The following is a 21,982-nucleotide window of genomic DNA, read 5'->3' as shown; positions in this document are numbered from 1 at the left end:
GGCGGAAGGCGGTGTGTATGTGGGACCCGAACCCTCGGCAGGAGCGCCTCCGCGCTCCCAAGCGGCGCACTGTAGCAGTGCGCCACCGGGCCGGCCCGTGGTGTGCTGTTTAAAAATATGGTTTTCATCCTCTTTTGGATCTCTTACTTTTTTGACATATAATTTACACACAAAGTTCACTAATTTTAAATGTAAATGGATGAATTTTAACAAATGTATAGAGTTTAACTACTGCCACAATCATGTATAAAACATTTCCATGACCCCCCAAAGTTTCTTCATGTCCCTTTGCAGTCAGTCTCTTTTTGGCCTCCCCCATTTCCGGGCAACCACTGATCTGCTTTCTATCAGTACAGTTTTGACTTTTCTAGAATTTTATATAAATGAAATCATATAGTCTGTAATCTTTTATATCTGGCTTCTTTAAGCATAAAGAACTTTTGAGATTTATCCATGTTATTACTTAAGAAAGTGAGCCGAGATGCCGGATACCGTTCAAGCTTTATTAAAGGAAAATAATCTGCCAGGCTGCCCTCAAAATGGAGGACAGCACCAGGCTTGGGGGTGAGAGAGCTTATATAGGGCTCCAAGGGCTGGCTGATACAATCAAGGAGGGGCATTATGCTAATGTGGAAGCTATGCAACCAGGGTGAAGAATTGCGCCCTTGCAGAAGCAAAAGGGTTTCTGTTTAAGTCACGAGGCTTTTGTAAAGGCAAGGGGGGAGGGGTTTGGTGCTGGAGTGGAAGACAAGGCCAGCGGCTATTTTGTGCTTATTGTGTGCACAGTGGCACGGGTCATGTCCAAAATCCATCAATTACATTTAGTAGTATTTTGTTTCTTTTTATTTTGTAATATTCTGTTGTAAGTATAACCACAATTTATTCATTGACCAGTTGTTAGATATTTGAATTATTTCTAATATTCGGCCACTATGAACAAAGCTGCTGTGAACATTAACATACAAGTCTTTGTATGCGTATGTTTTCTCTAGGTAAATACCTAGGAGTAGAAATACTGATTCATATGTTAAATACATGCTTAACTTTATGAAACTGACAAACTTTTCTGAAGTGGCTGCATCACCACCGGCAATATATGATAGTTTTAGTTGCCCTCCATCTGTTCTGGATTTGGTATTGTAAGTTTTTAATTTTAGCCATTCTAATGGGTGTGTAGTAGTATCTCATGGTTTTAATTTGCATTTCCCTGATGACTAATAGCAATGTGCATATTGTCATATGCTTATTTTCTATCTGTATATATTCCTTGTTGAAGATTTTGTTCGAATCATTTGCCCGTTTTTTAAATTGAATTATTTTTCTTACTGAGTTATAAGCCTTATTTACATATTTTGGAAACAAGATGTTTATTGGATATATTTTATGCTAATATTTTCTCCCAGTCTGTTACTTGCCTTTTCAATTTCATAACAGTGACTTTTGAAGAACAAAATAAATTTCAATTTTGAGATTCTATGTGATCTTCTTTTTTCTTTTGTGATTCATAAAACCATTTTTTTGTGTCCTACTAAGAAATCTTGGCCTAATTCAAGGATGCTAAGATTCGCTCCTGTATTTTGCTTCAGGAGTATTATAGTTTTAGCTTTTATTGTTTAATGTTTGAATTCTTATATACGGTTTGAGGTAAAGGTCAAGGTTCAGTTTTTTCTTTGCATATGCCTATCAAATTATTCTAGCACCATTTTGGGAGAAGATTGTCCTTTCACCATTGAATTACCTTGGCACATTTTTCAAAAATTGCCAACTGGCCAACCACTATACACCTGTTAGAATGGGAAAAATCCAAAACACAATACCAAATGCTGAAGAAGATATGGAGCAATAGGAACTTTCACTCTTTGCTGGTAGGATTGCAAAAATGGTATAGTCATTTTAGACTGGATTTTTTGTTGGTTTTTTTTTTTTTTTTTTTGGTGGCTGGATGGTAGGGGGATCCAAATCCTTGACCTTGGTGTTATCAGCAGTGTGCTCTTACCAACTGAGCTAACTGGCCAGCATTTTACAGCCACTTTAAAAGACAGTTTGGCAGTTTCTAACAAAACTAAGATACTCTCTCTATACAGTCAGCAATTGTGTGCTCCTTGGTATTTACCATGAGTTGAAAACTGTTCTCCCACAAACCTGCACACAGATATATATAGCTTTATTTACAGTTATCAAAACATAGAGGTAACTAAGATGTCCTTCAGTAGGTGAATGGATGAATAAACTGTGGTACATACAGACTATGGACCATTAATCAGCACTAAAAGGAAATGAGCTATCAAGCCATGGGAAGACATGGTAGAATCTTGAATGCATATTACTAAGTGAAAGAAGCCAGTCTGAAATGGCTATACAATTATAAGACATTCTGGAAAAGGCAAAACCATGGAGACAATAAAAAAAAAAATCAGTGGCTGCCAGGGGTTTGGGGGAGGGAAGGATGAATAGGCAGTCACAGAGGATTTTTAGTTGTGTGAAACTACTCTGTATCTGTAATGATGGATATATGTCATTTTATATCCGTCCAAACCAACAGAGTGCGCAAGAGTAAACCCCAGTGTAAATTATGGATTTTGGGTGATGATGTGTCATCAGTTGTAACAAATGTACCACCCAGGTGGGGGATGTTGGTAGAGGAGGCTATATATGTGTGTTAGTAGAGGAGGCTGTGTGTTATAGGGAAGATGGGAACTACCTATTACCTGCTCGGGGTTGCTGTGAACCTAAAACTGCTCTAAAAAATAAAGTCTATTAAAAAAATTCAATTGACCATATGTATATGTATATATATATATATATGAGTACTTCTGGGCTTGCTCTTCTACTCTGTTGATCTACATGTCTGTCTTTATGCCAAGCACACTACCTTGATTACTTTAGCTTTACAGTAAGTCTTGAAATCAGCCGGTGTTAGTCCTCCAATTTTGTTCATCTTCTTCAAAATTGTTTTTGACTATTCTGGTCCCTTGTATTTCCATATATATTTTAGAATTTTCAGTTTGTCACTTCCTCCCCCACCCCCCAAAAAAGCCTACTGGGATTACTTTGAGTGTATATTTCATTTGTGGGGATACTTAACAGTTTAATAATATTGGGTTTTCTGATCCATGCGCATGTTATATTTCTACATTTATTTAGGTTATCTTTAATTTCTCACAACAATGTTTTATGAATTTCAGAGTACAGGTCTTGTATGCATTTTGTTAAGTTTATCCCTAAGTATTTCAGAGTTCTAGTGATTTTGTAAATTTAAAAAAAATTTTTAATTACAGATTGGTCATTGTTAATGATTTTTATATATTGACTTTGGTAAAATCAGTTATTCTAGAAGACGAGTTCTAGTGATTTTGTAAATTTTAAAAAAAATTTTAATTACTGATTGGTCATTGTTAATGATTTTTATATATTGACTTTGGTAAAATCAGTTATTCTAGAAGACTTCCTTAGGATTTTCTATATCAACAATCATATCATTTGAAAACAAAGCCAGGTTCATAGTGTTGTTCAGGCCTCTTGATCCTTATAGATTTTCTGCTAATTGTTCTGTTGAGGGGTGTTGAAGTCTTCAGCTGTGATTTTGGATTTGTCTGTTTTCCTGTTCTTTTAATTTTTATTTCCTGTACCTTGAAGGTCTAGTTTTATAGGCATACACATTTAGAATTATGTCCTCTTGATGACATATTCTTTGCTCTGAAAGATACTTTGTTTAATGTTAATATGGCCATGTCAGCTTTTTTTTTTTTATTTGTATTACCATGATATATCATCCTTTTACTTTTAATCTGTCAGTATCTTTGTATTTGAAATGGGTTTCTCATAGACAGCATATAGTTGGGTCTTGCTTTTTTTATTCAACCTCACTACCTCTGTCTTTTAATAGGAATGTTTAGCCCATTTACATTTAATGTTATTGATATAGTTGGGTTTAAATCCACCTGTATCCTTTCTGTTTTCTCTTTGTCCTGTTCTTTATTTCTTGTTTCTCCATTTCATAATAATGTACAGAGAGAAGATATATTATTGTATCTTATTTCCATTATTGGCTTAGAAACTATACCTCTTTGTTTCTGGTATTTGCTCCAGGGTTTATTGTATATGTATATGTCTTTAACACATTATTGTCTATGTTTAAATATATTATACCTTAAAACAGTCTTACATTTTCCCCACTCCTGTCCTTTGTGCTGTTGTCATAAATTTTACTTTTACAGATATCATAAACACCTTGATACATTGTTATTGATTTGCTTCAAATAGTTAATTGCCTTTAAAAGGGACTTTTTAAATGAGGAAAAATATCTTCTATATTAACACATTCTTTTAAGTACATCAAATGTTTTTTGTTGTTGTTGTTTTGGCAGCTGGCTGGTGTGGGGAACCAAACCCTTGACTTTGATGTTACAAGGCCACACACTCTAACCAACTGAGCTAACCAGCAGCCCTCCAAATTTCTATCTGCTATAATTTTCCTTACATCTGAAGGATTTCATTTAACATTCCTTGTACTGATAAAAAGCTTTTATTTCACTTTTTTTTTTTTGAAAGTTTTTTTGTTTTACAGTATAGGATTCCAACTTGACAGTTTTTTCAGTGCTTTAAAGATATTAATTCATTGTCTTCTGGCTGTCATTGTTTCTGATAAGTCTGTTGCTGTTTTTATCTTCGTTCCTCCATAAGGGTTCTTTTCCCCACCTTTTTTTTCTTTCTTTTCAGCTGCTTTTAGGATTTTTCTCTTTACCACTAGTTTTTAGTTGTTTGATTTTAATGTGCCTTTTTGGGAGTTTTCTGTTTTGTTGTTTTACTAGGTTTGTTTTTTTCCTGCTTACATTTGCTTACTTCCTTGGATATGTTTACAGTTTTTATAAAACTTGGGACGTATTCAGCTATTCTGTAAAGTTTTTTTCTTCCCCTCCTTTTTGTAGGATACCAATTGCATATTTGTTATATTGTCTGATATTGTCCCTCAGCTCATAAATGTTTTCTTCTTTTTTTTTTTTCTTCTCTAACCTTTATTTTAGCTAACTTCTATTGCTGTGGCTTCAGTTTCATTTATCCTTTCATGTTTCAGTCTAATCTGCTGTTAATCCTATCCATTGTAGTTTTATTTCATATATTTTATTTTTCACCTCTAAAAGTTTGATTTAGGTCTTTAAGAAACCTTTTCTTTTCTCTTTATAATGCTTTTTTCTGCCTTTGTGAACAAATGGAATATATTTATAAAGTGTTTTCATATCCTTGTTTATTAAATTTATTATCTGTGTTATTTCTGGGCATATTTCTATTGACTGATTTTCTTTCTTGTTGTGGATCATATTGTCCTCTTCCTTTACATGTCTGGTCATTTTTATTAGATGCCAGACATTGCTGGGTGTTGGATTTATTTTTATTTATTTATTTATTTTATTCCTTTAAATATATCTGGTTATTTTCCTGGCCTTAGTAATTTCTTCATATGCACGTACCAATTAGCAGTCAGCTGAGAACTTGAAGAGACTCCTCTACAGACCTCTAGCACTCTTTTCTTTCTGCAGCTGCCTTCTCTAAAGTACTTAATCCCATAAATTCTAGTTGCTTTGGCATCTCCAAACTCTATCTTCTTGACTCAGCAAGACTCCTGAGTTTTGTTTGTGTTCTTGCTGTCTGTGGTACAGCCTGAAAACTCTGCAAGTCTGAAACTGGTATATTTATATGGTTTACCTTATTTGTTTTTCTTGGGCACTGCTGTCCTGCATTGCCTGTTTTCCTGTGTCTAAAATGTGTTGCTTTATATGTTTTGTCTGTTGTTCTAGTTGTTTAAGACAGGAGGGTAAATCTGGTCCCTTTTATTCCCTTGTGGTCAAAAGTATTTTGCTTTATTTTTTTTTTTTTTAGTTATTAATTCAAAGATAATTCTGACCTTTAAGTTAGACCGTATTTTCTGCACCTTTGTTACAGCATACATAGTTTTATTTTATGCACTATGAGAAGAGTAAATGGTGGAGAGGATGAATTTTCATTTTTATAATTATGTTGTTTCAAAGATTTATTTAAAGAGTTTTGCTTTCTATTTTAGAAGCAAAGCGGACAAGTCGGTTTTTAAGTGGCATTATCAACTTTATTCACTTCAGAGAAGCATGCCGTGAAACATATATGGAATTTCTTTGGCAATATGTAAGATTTAAATATACTTTGAGGTCACATACCAGATCCATAATGTTATTTATGAATTATCAGTGTTTTGAGTTTGTTACAGATATCAAATTACTGTATGGTCTTTAGAGTCTAATTAATTTTTGTATTTATATAAAGTTGCAGATTGTAGTTACTGGAAAATGTATCTCAGAATGAGATTTTCTTTGGTATTTGGTGATATTAGGGAGAGGCTGGGTTGTTTGTTTTAATCTTATAGCTGGGGCTTCTTTTCCTATATTAGGAAGTGTTAAGGAAGAGAATATTGATATATATTTTTTTGAAGTTTGCATGGATAGTGTTCTTTAAATAACTGAGATATTTGAAGTTTATATTTGTCTTAACTTGAGGTTTATTATTTTCATTTAAATAATGGCTTAATTGGACTGTTTGTGTTGTTGTTTATCATGCTTTATAGGATTGAGTCCCAGGTAGTCACTTTAACAGATAGAAACTCATTTTTCTTCTTTGAACAATTTAGAGAATTTGGGAAGATTATGGGTCATCTGTGTGACTTGTTTCCATTTGTCTTCAGTTTTGGGGTACCATACTCTTAGAAGAGCAGCAGAATAAGACCGGACAATTAGACTTTAAGCTCCAGCTACACTTAGCTAATAGATAAATGTTTCTTTCCACAAATCATGCTAAGCTTATACCTCCTAAACATCTCATACTCTCCAAAGCTTACATGCATCTGCCAGCACGTACACAAACACACCCAATTTTGCTTGGTTAAATCTCTTAAGACACATTTTTTATGACAATAAAAAGACATCTGTCACCTCTGTGAAGCCCTCTATGACTGTCCTCCCCAGCCAATAACCAGGTTTAGTTAGCTGTCACTTTTCTTTGTTCCTGTTATATTCAGTACTGTAATAAGCTGTTTTGTAGACTCATGTATCTGACTCTTCAAGGAGACTGAGCTATTTAAGTTCAGTAACTATAAGTTAGTCTTCTTGGGAATTCCCAGCAACCTAGCACAGTGCCTAACTATTGTAAGAACATTTGTGTTGATTAAGTAAAGAAATTCTTAATTCATTTGTCATGAGTGCCTAACTCTTTAATTTCTTATTTCTGATGGTGAAAATTGCAGAGTGAGTAAACACTTTGTAGTCTGTACTGGTAGATTTTTTTTCAAAAAAATCACTGATTATGTTGAAAAAGCTAATATGAGATTATTAAAATTGCTTTAATAGAAATCCTCTGCGGACAAAATGCAACAGTTAAACACTGCACACCAGGAGGCATTAATGAAATTGGAAAGACTTGAGTAAGTGAGAGATATACAAATAAAATAAATGCAATTTCAAAATGCAATTTGAATTGTAAGTAATATTTTACGTTCCTAAAATAGATCTTAAGTCTCTTTTATCTTCCTTAATAAATAGCAGAATATTTAAGTTTTTCTTCTCTAAAAAAAGAAAAACTAGTTTTTCTTCCTTCTCTTAATTATATAATATATTCTCTGGCCTCTTTCTTGTTCGTATGTTAGCCTGACTTGTTTAAAGCTATTAATACACTCAACTAAATTATATCTAGAGTATTTTTCTGATGTAGATGAGCTAACTGTCTGGACTCTTTCTTCATTCAGATCAGTTAATTGTTAAATTTTTTACTACTACAACAGCATTATTTGTTTTTGGTTTTGACTCGTAAATCATATAGGTGAAAGAATCAGTCAAGAGGTATGATTTCTTGGCCTTCCCTATGTATATTGATTTTGAGTGGGATTTTTTTTTTTAAATTCCTTCTAATTTGTTGATTTCTTTGAGGTTATCTATTTCAGTGAGGGATTTTCTAACCTGCTGCTGGCAAAAACTGCCTTTACAGGCAGCAGTAAGCTGGAAAGATCGGGGATAGGAGACACATATGAAAGTTTAGCATAATAAAAGACACCACAAACCAATTCAAAAGAAAAGTGATAAGCTGAGAGAGAATATTTGCAACATATGCCACAGAGCATTAGTAATTCTGATAACAAAACCCATGTAATATTTAATATACAAAGAACTCTTACAGACTGATAGGAAAACAGTTAATAGAAAAATCAGCAAAGGCTAAAAAAAGGGAATTTACAGCAAAATGAAAAAGATGGTGTAGTGGACTGAATTATGTCCTCCCAAAACTCACTGAAGCTTGAATTGTGTCTGCCAAGTTTATGTATTAGAATCTTAGCCATGGGAAATCCTGTTATGGTAATTGAAAGGTGGAGTATTGAAGAGGTGATTGGATTGTAGGACTGTGCAGTAGTGAATGGATTAATAATGGTGGTCAAGGGTGTTGTTCTGAGGGCTTTAAAAGAACAGGAGAGTCTGTCTTTCTCGTTCTCTCTGCTCTCTGCTTCCACCATCTTGCAATGTGAGACCCCTTGGTTCCTGTCACCACCACCAGATGGACTTTGGACTTCCCAGCTTAGAAACTGTAAGCAGTAAATTTCGTTTTTCTTTATAATTACCCAGTTCTGTGTGTTGTGTTATAAGCAACCCAAAACAGACTAATACAGATGGCTAATATATAAGATTGGCAAAAGCTAAAGTTGGGAACATTCAAATGAGAGAGACATGTATGATGGCTGTTAAGAAGGATGAGTAGAGCAGAAGGATGGATGATACGGAAGAGGTGTAAGGAAATGAGAGCCAGAGCAGAGGTAGAGAAAATAGCATTAGACAGGAAAAGGAATACCACGTTCATCTTGTAGGAGTGAGGTTAGAAAGGGTAAATGTGTATTCAGATGAATGCATCTATTTGATGGTAGAAAATTGAAGAAGCTGATCCAATTTTTTTTTTTTCTCTGTAGTAGAGGCCAGGCCATCTATTTTAAATGGCTGTCACATGAAAGGGTGTAATTCAGAAACATGAAAACAAATGGTTTCTTCATCTAAGTTATTGGAGGGCAAAGATTTCATTTTGGCCGTTCTATGTTAAGAACTCCATAAATGTTATTTTAATCTATTTTGCTGTGTTTAGTTCTGTTCCAGTTGAAGAACAAGAAGAATTCAAGCAACTTTCAGATGATATTCGGGAGCTACAGCAATTGCTGAATCAGGAGTTTCGTCAAAAATCGGTATCTGTTGTGAGACATCTCAAAATTTTTTTAAAAAGTTCTGTTTTTTTTTTTTTTTTTATCAGATGTGGCAGGGCATTTAGTGGGGGTAAGAGCACATGGCTTTTAATTACTGAAGAAACAGAATATATTGCTGTGCCTATTTATGCCCCTTATAATGGATATACGGGATATATTCTCCTCTCCATCATGTAGAACAGTGATGATTTGTTGGTGTGGCCAAGTTACGTGCTGTCTTGTTGAATAGAATTTTTTAGGATTCTCCTATGTCTAATCTTCCTGTTCCCGAACCATACACTGTGGCACCCTGAATACTGCAGCAAGCTCTCAAGGGTGCCTCAGGATGTTTTAAATTTTCAAGGGAAACACTGCAGTACTCAGCATCTGTCATATAATTTTTGAACTATTAGCTCAAGGTGGTTCATAGTTTTAGTGTTAGGTCACATTACTTTCCTTTTGTATCTTTGTGAAGCTGAGATTTTGGCATTTGATGTGATAAAAAGCAAGTACCATGTGAAAATCATTGTGGAACAGGAAATGAGAATGTCTATGTTCAGTCTGATTTCAAGATTTTTGAATTTATGCAGTGCCCAAGAATGGGTACACACACACGTCTAGTTAGGAAGTAGTTGTGGTTATTTAAGAATAAAATAATGTTTTTTCTTTCAACTTATATGTATTTTTTAAAAGGGCTATGACATTTTTAGGACATAAATGCTTGTGCAGTTATTTGAACTTAACTACTTTTAAAGGAACTCTTAGATATTTCTTTTGGCCTAGGGGCATTGTGAACAGAGCAACTTTGAGAATATCTGGTCTAACCCATTTAGGTCCTCTTCTTTCTTGCCTTTATTTTATAAGAAAGCAATGATGGCTAACTTTAAATCTGTTTTGAATCATTTTAAAACATTTGTTTGCTTTTCCCCTCAGATAGTGCTGCAAGAGGGACATTCTCAAAAGAAATCAGATATTTTAGAAAAAACCAAGCGTTTGGTAAGCATCTTTCATCTGGTAGTTATAGGTTGAATGTATTGTGTAGAGTAGCATGTTAGCTGTTTGTGTTATAGTTAGGTGTTTCTCCCTTTTATTTTATCCCTCAAAATGAAACTAACTTAACTTTTTTCAACTTAAAAAATTGTCATCTATTATATTTAAAAATATTGAAACAGAGAAATGCATGAAGTAAAAATCACCTGAAAGCTTACCACACGATCTGATACATATTATAGTTTACATTCCCTATACAAACATACATTTATATGTATAATTTTACATAAACATTACACTCATTTTGTCTCAAACCTGCTTTTTATTCCCCCAGTTAACAATATAGTACAAATAGTTAAAACGAGTTTCAAATAGATCCACATTGTATTAGTGGCTGCATATGGTTGTGCATTATATGTATGTACCATAATGTAGAGATTTTTAGTCTGCTACTGATAAACTTTCATATTGCTTCTAATTTTTTTATTAGTAAACAAATATATGTATGTGTGTGCTGCACACTTGTGCATATATATATTTGTATATATACATGTGCATATATACATTTGTGCACTTGGCTGCTTTTTATCTTAGAATAAATTTCTAAATTTGGGATTTCTGGGTTAAAGGAAATACACATTTAAAATATACCTACATTGCCAAACTGACTTTCTAGAAAGATACTAATTCATATTCCAACTGATAGAATATGAGAGTGTTTCCTTTCCTATACCCTTGCCAAAAGTGGATGTTTCTAGTTTTATTTTTTTATCTTTGTCACTCTAATAGGAAAAAAAAACCCTCATTTTTTTTTTATTTCTAGTGATTTTGACCATCTTACTCAGTGATTTGTTGTTTTTTATTCTGTAAACTACTTTGTGTACCTTGCTTATTTTATTTTTTAAGAAACTCCATGAATTAGGGATATTAGCTCTTTATTTATTTGTCTTTCAATTTCATAATTTTTTCCTATTAGAAGGTTTATGTTTTTATGTAGTAAAATTTATAGTATGGCCTTTATGGTTTTGTACTTTAATTCTATACATAGAAATGCCTGTCCCATTTATCATTATTATTTTTTAATACTCTATTTTCTCATTGTATTTTTATGGTTTCCTTATTATTTTACACTAATACTTTAGATCCATCTGAAATTTACTTTGATATTATATATCCCTTATTTTCCTATCGTTCTTTTTATTGGCAAATGCTTTCATCTGAGAATACTCACTGTGGCTCAATTTTATTATTTTTTTCTGTCTCATTTAAATCTAGGTTAAAACAAAATAACTTTGTAAGTGTAATATCCAGTTTAGGCTTTTTCTAAAGTGATGAAAAGTGATGAAAGTCAATGCTGTTGTAAGGAAAATGATTTCTTATTTTGTAGAGCATTAAAAGAAAGATAGTGTGATGGTTTGCTGAGCTTTAAGAATAAAATAGCAGAACATACAGAAATAGCAGAAATGCATTATTTCAGACGTTCAGTTTTGGCCTCTGAGTTAACTGATCACAAAGTAAAAACCTTTTTTTTTTTTAAGTTAAAAAAATTAGACAAATTACGCAAGCCATACATTCTTGATATAAGATACTCGAATGACATATATAAGAGTGTGTGTGTGTGTGTGTGTGTGTGGTACAGAAGCTTAAAAAGTCCAGGGTGAATTTCCTTTATTTTAATGCTTTTCTACCTTTTCTTTTCAGCAAGTTCTTGTTCAATCATGTGTTAATTTTCTGATTTCTGGATTATCTGTACTATTCTTTCTCTTAAACTTTTGGCTTTATCTCTAATTTGTAGCTCTTTTCTACAGTGGGTGTGGGGAAAATAAACATAATTTCAAGACATTTGTTCAATTACGCAATAAATTTGAGGCTTTGCTCTGGGTGATGATAACAGACATGCGCTGTCCTTGATGAGATTTAGTTGTTTTTTTTTTATTACTAGGGAGAAAGGTATTTAACACTTTTACAATTGTATAATTAGAAACTATAATGTGCTATGAAAAAGTATACGGTGTGCATATGAGGGTGCAGGGGGTATTATGAGAAATCTCTGTACATTCGGATCAATTTTGCTGTGAATGTAAAACTGCTTGAAAAATTAAGGTCTATTAAAAAAATAGCACCAAAAAGAGAGAGGACAAGTATAGGATCCTTTGATCTAATGTAATGAGAGGAGACCAATTTAGCATGGTGGAAATCAGGCCGAAGAGGGAAAGAAGTGGAAATTTATGCTGACATCTGAAGGATGAACATGTTATCCCAGTATATTGTACATGGAAGATCATTCAAGGCAGAGGGAATTGCATATGTGAATTCTGTGAGGTAGTAGGAATAAGGTATGTTCAATGTTATGGGTTGACGTGGAAGATGGATTGAGGTGGGGCTGGAGAAAATTAAAAGTGAGTAGATAATTTAGCATTCTTTATGAGGCAAGGTTTTAAATTATTAACTAAAGAAACATTTCTGGTTTATCTCTGAATTTGTTATCTAAATCATTCCTTATTGTTTAGATTATCACATAAGAATAGACAAAGATCACCAGAACAGAAATGAGAGCCCAGAAATTAACCTGAGTACTTATGAGAAAAGGATGGTTTATTTAAAAAACGGTTTTGGGCCCGGCCCGTGGCTCACTCGGGAGAGTGTGGTGCTGGTAACACCAAGGCCATGGGTTGGGATCCCATATAGGGATGGCCGGTTGCTCACTGGGTGAGCGTGGTGCTGACAACACCAAGTCAAGGGTTAAGATCTCCTTACCGGTCATCTTTAAAAAAAAAAACGGTTCTGGCCCAATTACTATTCATCTAGAAGAAAAGGGAGTTGGGCTTATATCTTGCACCATTAAAATAAATTCTATGTGGATTAAAATTTTTTATTTAAAAATTTAACAATTTTAGAAATTTTAGGAGAACATTTATATAATTGTAGACTGGGTTGGATTTTTAAAATTAAGATTGGAAAGCCAAAAGCTATAGAGAAAAGTGGGCCTGTTAGAACATATTTACAGTGCATATAACAGGTAAAGGGACTATATCCATGATATGCAAAGAGTATTTAGAAATTAATACAAAAAAGACAACAGAAAAATGAGCAATATTATTAGGCATTTCACTGGAGATGAACTCCAACTGGTTAATAATGAAGGATTAGGGGTAAGATAGTGGGGAAAAGGGAAGAAGTCTTTTTGTTGTTACAGTGGTTGTGATAAATATATGTTCATTTTGTAATTTTAGAAGAGGAATTAATCTTTAAAAGAATTAGCTGTAGTAATAGTTATTATACAAATAAATAAGAGGATTATAAGTGGGTAATATGATTGCCCAGGAGTAATCAGAAGTAGTTTGAGTATTAGGAGAATGAACTCTTTTAATATCATCATGAATAACCTTTCTAAGGTACTTCAGCGAATGATTTAGTAAAATGATGGCAGTTTTCCTTTGTTCGAGGATATTTGGCAATTAAGAAGCATAATTACATGCTCTTAGACACATGTCAGTAATAGTGCTTTGTTACTGACCTAGAAACTTAATTGTTCTCTGTTCTTAAGCTTTCAATATTAAGTGCAGGAATCATTTAAGAGCAAACAAATTGACATTATTGCAGTTTCAAAAAGGAGAAAATCAAACTGTGGTCTCTAAATTTTTCTCTTTTAAAGCAAGAAGTGATGGAGAAGTACGAACTCTATGGGGACTCGGTTGACTGCCTGCCTTCATGTCAGCTGGAGGTGCAGTTATATCAAAAGAAAATACAGGACCTTGCAGATAATAGGGAAAAAATAACCAGTATCTTAAAGGAGGTTTGTGTTATGTGGAATTTTCATGTCTTTATTATGTAATAGCTTACTACAGCTCCCTGGATTTTACTTTCACTTTTTGTTACTATTTTCCTAAAGAAAAGCAGGATCATTCTACAGTATAATAGGTGTGGCAATGTATGCTAGGGAGTAAGATACTTTTCTTTTTAAGCATAGCAGTAGCAAGGCCCATTTTAAACTTCAGGTTAAATTAATTAATAAATTAACTAACACAATATGTTGCCGTGTATATTTTGGAAAATAATAATGGAATTTTAAGTTTGTTCTAGCAGTTGGAAATGAAATGATCTTGTTGTCAGTAAGCATAAAGTTTCAACTTAGTGCCCAGCACTGTACTTAGGACCTATAAAGAGATTTAAAGTTTATGACACAGTCTCTGCCCTGAAGAATGACGGCTAATGTTGTCATTGAAGTTTCTCAGGTTAGAAGCTTGAAAATCCTTTTTCACTTCTTAATTTTATCATCTTAATCCACATTGTCCCAGGATCACTTACATTACATTTGATAAATGATTGGTTTTTTAGAGCAGCAGTAGATAGACTCTTTTTTTGGTTAGAAGTAGTAGTAGAGACTGCCTGAGGTATTCTTTCCCCAACTACATAGTCCCTTAATTGCCATCAAGAATGACCCAAAAAGATTGAAATCTACTGCTTTTAATTGGTTCTAAGGTTTTTCCTTTTCTCTTTATTTCTACTCCCTTAGTTCAGGATCTAACCCCCTCAACTCTAGCCTCTTAGCCGATCTTAATGTGTCCCTCTATTCCAGTCATCACTGATAAAATAACATAAAAAACACCTTTCAAATTGCCATGTTCTTTCTCAGCCCCTAGTGCCCTCCTGTTAATCTCCTTTGTTCAGCCTGCATTTTTCTGCTGGGCTTTCAGGGTTTAAGCAGTTTTACTTCATTATAGCTCATCCTAGAAAATACTCTTTCATTTTGTTTATAAATCCTAATTTGCTGTGTTGACTTCAATACTTCTCATAAAATACAGAGCCTGAACTTGGAGGACCAAATTGAGAGTGATGAGTCAGAACTAAAGAAATTGAAGACTGAAGAAAATTCCTTCAAAAGACTGATGATTGTGAAGAAAGAAAAACTCGCCACAGCACAATTCAAAATAAATAAGAAGCATGAGGATGTTAAGCAATACAAACGCACAGTAATTGAGTATGAAGTTATTTTCAATTTTAGTGTATTAGAAAGTAATTAGGAAAAGCTAATACATTTTTTTCCCTAGGATTTCAAAACTACTGTATTTTCAAAAAGGTATTCCGCCTTTAAGTGGCTAAAACAGATGAGTTAATTATAAAACTTATAAAGCTTTGTCTAGATTTTAGAGATGTTTTAGCTACCAGTTTGTTTTTTTTTCCCCCTAGACACCACAATTCCAATTCCTTTGTATAATTCTTCAAAAGGTTCTGGTGCCACTATTTATTATTTCAGTGTACTTTAGAGACAGTGGCCTTGAGTTGCATTAGAATGAATCAGCTGGTTTACCATAGTCCAGCTGTTCTGTAGAGTTATAGCATCTGTGTTTTGAGGGAAAGTCTTATTTTTTATTCAGGTAAGAATTAATACTTTGCTAAACATTTTTTTTTTTTTAAGCCATTATGTTGGGATATTTCAATTGTTGGGTCTTTTCCTCACCAGTTCAATTTAATACTTTGCTAAACATTTTTTTTTAAGCCATTATGTTGGGATATTTCAATTGTTGGGTCTTTTCCTCACCAGTTCAAAGAATGTGTTTTTAGAATACATGCCCTACATGTCTATGATGTCGATTCCTTCAGTCCCCAAAAGTTGTATTAGGGATCGTCTGAGTATTTCTTTTGCACTTCATGTAGATGAAGAAAAAGGGAAGAACCTAAGGATTTTGTATTTGTTGCCAAACTGTCTTGCAGAAAAGTTGTACTGATTCATATTCCCACCAACAGTACATAAGTATGTACAACTGGGGAAATGTAACTGAAAATCTCCAGTAGTTTTTGGGTGAAAGAGCTCACTGTATGCTGTGACATGACTGTAGCACCACACTTTGGGGTTTTCATCTGTTTGCTTTTGTCTTAAGAAGAGTTTTAGGTTTGTCAAACAAATACTGAAACATGATCACTTCGGAGTCAAAATAAGAATTAAGTATTTGCCTTTTCACATACTTAAGAGGGTTATATATTAGCTGTCTCTATTTTCTTCTAGGGATTGCAATAAAGTTCAAGAAAAAAGAGGTGTTGTCTGTGAGCGAGTAACCACAATTAATCAAGAAATCCAAAAAATTAAGTTTGGAATTCAACAACTGAGAGATGCCACTGAAAGGGAGAAACTGAAGTCACAGGTGAATATGGGTTCATAAGAAATGAATTTGAGATAATCTTATGAGTTTAAAATGTAAATTATATCACCTTCATTGTGACGATTTTGCCAGTTCTCTGGAGCAGAAATTGACCCCACAAGTCTTGTACTTATTTTCATTTATAGCACCTTTTGTATTGCCCGTGTATAGTTTGCACATGTCTGCTCCAAACCTTTTTTCTTTCTTGCCTTTTTTCTCCTGATAGCACATAGCAGAATATCATTCTTTGCGTTAAGAGTAGTCACACCATAAAGGTTCTGAATTTTTTAGATAAATGAACTTGGATAATGATTTTAAGTAATGCCCTCTAAAAAGTTTCTGTATTTTTTTCCCTGATAAAAGGATCTCAAAAGTATTTCTTAGCATAAATGTTAAAGTTGAGTTATTATCTGAAACAAAACAGCTTAGCTTGGTTCCTGAATGTTATGAGACTTTAAATATCTTTATAATAATTACTTAATAATTACTTCTCTATTTATTCTTCTCTTGTTTTGAGTATATTTGTTTTATAGCTTTATAGACAGTCTTAAGTTTAATGAGAAAAGGCATCTTGTCTTCTATCTTCAGTATATTTATCTTTCAAACTTCCAGTACAATGCCAAACATAAAATGTTTTACTGTTTCTATCCTTATCTTAACTACTGATGTCTCTACAAGTTTAATGAGAACAGGCATCTTGTCTTCTATCTTCAGTATTTTTATCTTTCAAACTTCCAATACAATGCCAAACATAAAATGTTTTACTGTTTCTATCCTTATCTTAACTACTGATGTCTCTAACAACTAGTCCATTCCTGATAGATTTATTACATCTCTATCCTCTCCTTAACTTTTGAAGTTTGGCTTATATCTTCAAGATCAGTTGTCCATACTCCTCTACCAGAAGTCACTAAAAATAACCATTTATTATGCAAAATCTATTGGTCTCTTTTTTTTTCTCATTCATCATCCTGCCTACACTGACACCTTAGACTGAAGTTTCTGTAGCCCTGATACCTGATAAATATTTAAACTCTGACTGTCACTGCCTTCCACTATCCACACCCAGTTTGCAAAGATACCTAATATTAAGAGAGCCACAGTAGACAATTCCCTTACCTGTTCTCAGGAACTTTTATTGCCTAAAAGATTGCATTGTTAGCACTTGCACATGTAAGTGTCTGTATACGTAATGAGCATTATCTCAAGGGAGGAAGGAAAGGAAGAAAGAAAAAGTAAAAGAAAATGGAATGGTTGTGAATCCCCTTCAAGCTTTGCCAAGTATAACTGTCATGCTTTTTTCTTTCTTCTCTGTTTTTTTCTGCCCCTTAACTGGATATTCACTAAGATTCAGTCTTTGGCCCTCTTTACCTTTAGAAAGAGCATTAGAAAGACTGTAGGAGATACTTAATCCTACCACTTACCCAAATCAAATCAACAAATATTTATGTGTTATCACATGGTGTAGGTACAGTTAATAAACCAATTTTAATGAATTAGTAACTAGTTACTCAAATTTGAGATACCATTATCAGTCATAAAAGATGACCATGCCTACCTTATATTACTGTTAGGTTTGTGTGTATGTCTTACCAATAACATTTTGTTTTTTGACAATAGAACGTCATGTCAAACCATGTCTAGAATGGTGCTTTATATGAAGGATCTTCAGAAAGTTCATGGAAAGATTCATATCCATTTTTCCACAAACTTTTTGAAGTACCTGTGAATGGAGTATGCTTTCCATAAATATTTGTAAAATTGAAAGGTCATTTAGCATGGCGTTTCTTAAAACTGGCTGTGTATTAGCATTCAGTGAGGAATTTTAAAATGAAAAACAAACCTCCACCCAAGTACATTGAATTAGAATCTCCAACAATAGGACCCATAAACCTATATTTTTTTATCTTGGCTTTTGAGAACCATTGATATGTTCTGCTCAATTTTCAGTGGTATAACACTGAACCACCAACCTGTTCTACTAGGACAGCTTTCGTTGTTAAAATGTTGTTTGTTGTTTTGAGTTTAATCATTTCTGTACTTTAGTGAACCCAGCTCTTCTCTCTGGAACAAATCTATACCCTCTTCTACTTAATAACTCTTCACACATTTGAGGATAATGATCATCGGTTCTTTGAGCTGTCTCTTATTAAGGTTAATTGGCCCCAGTTTTTCAGCCATTCTTTATATAGCTTAATTTTAAGATTCATCACTGTCCCATTTACTGTCATCTCTACTCTGTTTCCTACTTGTCATTATTCCTTTTAAAATGTTGAATCCAGTACTAAACACAGTTTTCCAGAATAATGGCGTGACCAGCCCCAAAGCACAATGCTTCTGTTAATGAGGCATAATAATGGGTTGGATTTTTAGCAGCGGCCTCTTGACCTTGACTCATATTGAGTTTGTTATCAATTTAAAGGACCCCCTATCACATACAGTTCTGCCAAGTTAAGATTTCTTTTTACCATACTTTAATGCAACTATTACTTTTAATTCAGGACTTTACTGTTATTTCTTTTAGGTTTCATTTTATTTCAAACTAGATTTCTAAAATATCCAGGTCAGTTTAAATATATCATTCACATTAACTATTTCTCGTTGCTTAGTGTCATCTGCACATTTGATCAGTATGCCTTTTTTTCTCCAAGATAAAAGTATTGAGAACTGGAACCGTTGGTGCATTGTATTTTTTTTCTTCAGAGTAGCATAGAATTATTGACCAAAACTTCAGATACAGTTGTTCCACTTGCTAAGCTGGTTTAACCTACTTTTTCCCAGTCTTCATTGTGATGTCCATTTGTTCCACAACAGCATGGGAAGATCTCTAAATAATTTGGTGAAATCAGATACTTTTTGTTAAATAACTCTTTTTAGCTTATTACTTCATAATCATCCTCCATGAAAAGGAGAAGAGGATTGCCAAATTGTTTTTTGTACGATTCTAGGGATCACCATATTCCTTTTTTCATTAAATATTCTTTCCCATAGATATTCCCTTAAGCTTATTACTTCATAATCATCCTCCATGAAAAGGAGAAGAGGATTGCCAAATTGTTTTTTGTACAATTCTGTTGGATTCTAGGGATCACCATATTCCTTTTTTCATTAAATATTCTTTCCCATAGATATTCCCTTAAGAGATGGGATAAATGTTCTTTACCATCTTTTTTAGTTTCAATTATTACCTTTATTTGGATAGCTTTAAAAAATCTGTTTCCTTTTCTGGCCACTCCCAACAAAAGTAACGTATATAAAATCACATTCAACATCTTCCCATGTCTGTACTCTTCTTCCTTTCTCTCTCCTTCTCCCTCCCTTTCTCTTTCACTCAATTTCTTCATATTTCTCAATGGCATCATTTTCTGTCACAAAGAATAGAAATTTTGGACTTGCTTTAAGTAATCCTGACATCCAGTCATCAAGTTAATTTTATGATTTACTCAGTGGTACTGTTCATAACTACCCCTTTTTATTTATACATTTATCACAGAATTTCGTGATACTTATGGATTGCTAAATTTTTTTCTTGAGTTTACATTCTTCTCTATCAAATCTGCCTTAAATACTAAGTATTGCCAAATTTATCCTGCTAAAATATCATTCTCAATACTATACTGCCTTGTTTAAAATAGGAGCTCCCTGTTTTCCTGCAGTTTATTCATTCATTAATATTGCAACAAATGGCCTATGCATCTACTAGTTGTCAGACACTACACTTGACCTAGGGAGTAAGTTGTAAAGAAGGTGCAGATCACATGGTGAGAGGAAGCAAGAGAGAGAGATGGGGGAGGTAACAGAGTCTTTTAAAAAACCAGCTCTGCGCCAGCCCGGTGGCGCACTGGAGAGTGCGCCGCTTGAGAGTGTGGCGGCGCTCCTGCCGAGGGTTCGGATCCCATGTGGAGACCCGTTCCCGCTCACTGGCTGAGCGCAGTGCGGGAAAAAAAAAAAAAACCCAGCTCTTACAGGAACTAATAGGACAAGAACTCACTATTCCCACCCCCCCAAGGAGAGCATTAATCCATTCATGCAGGATCCATCCCATGACTCAGTCAGTTTCNTTTCTCTCTCCTTCTCCCTCCCTTTCTCTTTCACTCAATTTCTTCATATTTCTCAATGGCATCATTTTCTGTCACAAAGAATAGAAATTTTGGAATTGCTTTAAGTAATCCTGACATCCACTCATCAAGTTAATTTTATGATTTACTCAGTGGTACTGTTCATAACTACCCCTTTTTATTTATACATTTATCACAGAATTTCGTGATACTTATGGATTGCTAAATTTTTTTCTTGAGTTTACATTCTTCTCTATCAAATCTGCCTTAAATACTAAGTATTGCCAAATTTATCCTGCTAAAATATCATTCTCAATACTATACTGCCTTGTTTAAAATAGGAGCTCCCTGTTTTCCTGCAGTTTATTCATTCATTAATATTGCAACAAATGGCCTATGCATCTACTAGTTGTCAGACACTACACTTGACCTAGGGAGTAAGTTGTAAAGAAGGTGTGATCCCCACTTCTAGGACTTTCAAAGTTTTGTATCTAAGCTAATCATTTCTATTATTTAAGGTTCAGTAGAAATTATATCTTCTGTATAACTTTCTCTGGCTTCTTTCAAGTATCTTTGATTTCTCTCTTTCAAATAACTATAGCATTTTCAATCTGTTTTAGTAATCTGAATCTGTACTGTCCAATGGAGTGACTACTAGCAGTATGTGACTACACCGAAGTTTAAATTAATTACAGTGAAATAAAACAAAAAATTTAGTTCCTCATTTGCACTGGGTGTATTTCATGTGCTAAATATTCAATCTTGTCTGGTTATATGTTTCTTTAAGGTAGAAAGTATAATTATGTCTTCCATTGTAATATTTTACTATTTGCAGTGCTACTTGTAGAAAATACCCAGCAATATATTTGTTTGATAAATTAAAACATACTTGTGGGTTAATGGCTATGCTGACTATAAATCTCTATGGATATCATATGTATTAGTCTGTTTTGTGTTGCTATACAGAATACCTGAGACTGGGTAATTTATAAAGAACAGAGGTTTATTTGCTTACAATTCTGGGACAGCTGCATCTGCCACGAGCCTCAGGCTGCTTCTACTCATGGCAGAAAGCAACAGGCACCTGGTGGGTACAATCAGATCACATGGTGAGAGGAAGCAAGAGAGAGAGATGGGGGAGGTAACAGAGTCTTTTAAAAAACCAGCTCTGCGCCAGCCGGGTGGCGCACTGGAGAGTGCGCCGCTTGAGAGTGTGGCGGCGCTCCCGCCGAGGGTTCGGATCCCATGTGGAGACCCGTTCCCGCTCGCTGGCTGAGCGCGGTGCGGGTGCAACACCGAGGGTTGTGATCCCGTTGCCGGTCCCCCGTGCGGGCGCGACACCGAGGGTTGCGATGCCGTTACCGGTCAGTAAAAAAGACAAAAAGGAAAAAAAAAAAAATCCCAGCTCTCACAGGAACTAATAGGACAAGAACTCACTATTCCCACCCCCCCCAAGGAGAGCATTAATCCATTCATGCAGGATCCATCCCATGACTCAGTCAGTTTCCAACACTGCCACATTGGAGATCCAATTTCCACATGAGTTCTAGGAGGACAGT

At 34.2% G+C, this 21,982-nt stretch overlaps 1 protein-coding gene across 1 annotated transcript in view; it reads left to right on the top strand.

Annotated features, from left to right (window-relative positions):
- The window catches only part of NUF2 (NUF2, NDC80 kinetochore complex component), a 35,434-nt gene that overhangs the window by 8,449 nt on the left and 5,003 nt on the right, over positions 1–21,982 (top strand). The window contains exons 6-13 of the mRNA XM_008587169.1: positions 6,059–6,156; positions 7,371–7,444; positions 9,142–9,238; positions 10,169–10,231; positions 11,865–11,882; positions 13,881–14,021; positions 15,031–15,206; positions 16,233–16,368. Coding sequence (XP_008585391.1) covers positions 6,059–6,156; positions 7,371–7,444; positions 9,142–9,238; positions 10,169–10,231; positions 11,865–11,882; positions 13,881–14,021; positions 15,031–15,206; positions 16,233–16,368 — 803 coding nt within the window. The remainder of the gene's footprint in view (positions 1–6,058; positions 6,157–7,370; positions 7,445–9,141; positions 9,239–10,168; positions 10,232–11,864; positions 11,883–13,880; positions 14,022–15,030; positions 15,207–16,232; positions 16,369–21,982) is intronic.

This window comes from Galeopterus variegatus, unplaced genomic scaffold, assembly GCF_000696425.1.
Source record: "Galeopterus variegatus unplaced genomic scaffold, G_variegatus-3.0.2 Scaffold4261, whole genome shotgun sequence".
Classification (NCBI taxonomy): Eukaryota; Metazoa; Chordata; class Mammalia; order Dermoptera; family Cynocephalidae; genus Galeopterus; species Galeopterus variegatus.
This window is presented reverse-complemented; position numbering and strand designations above follow the sequence as displayed.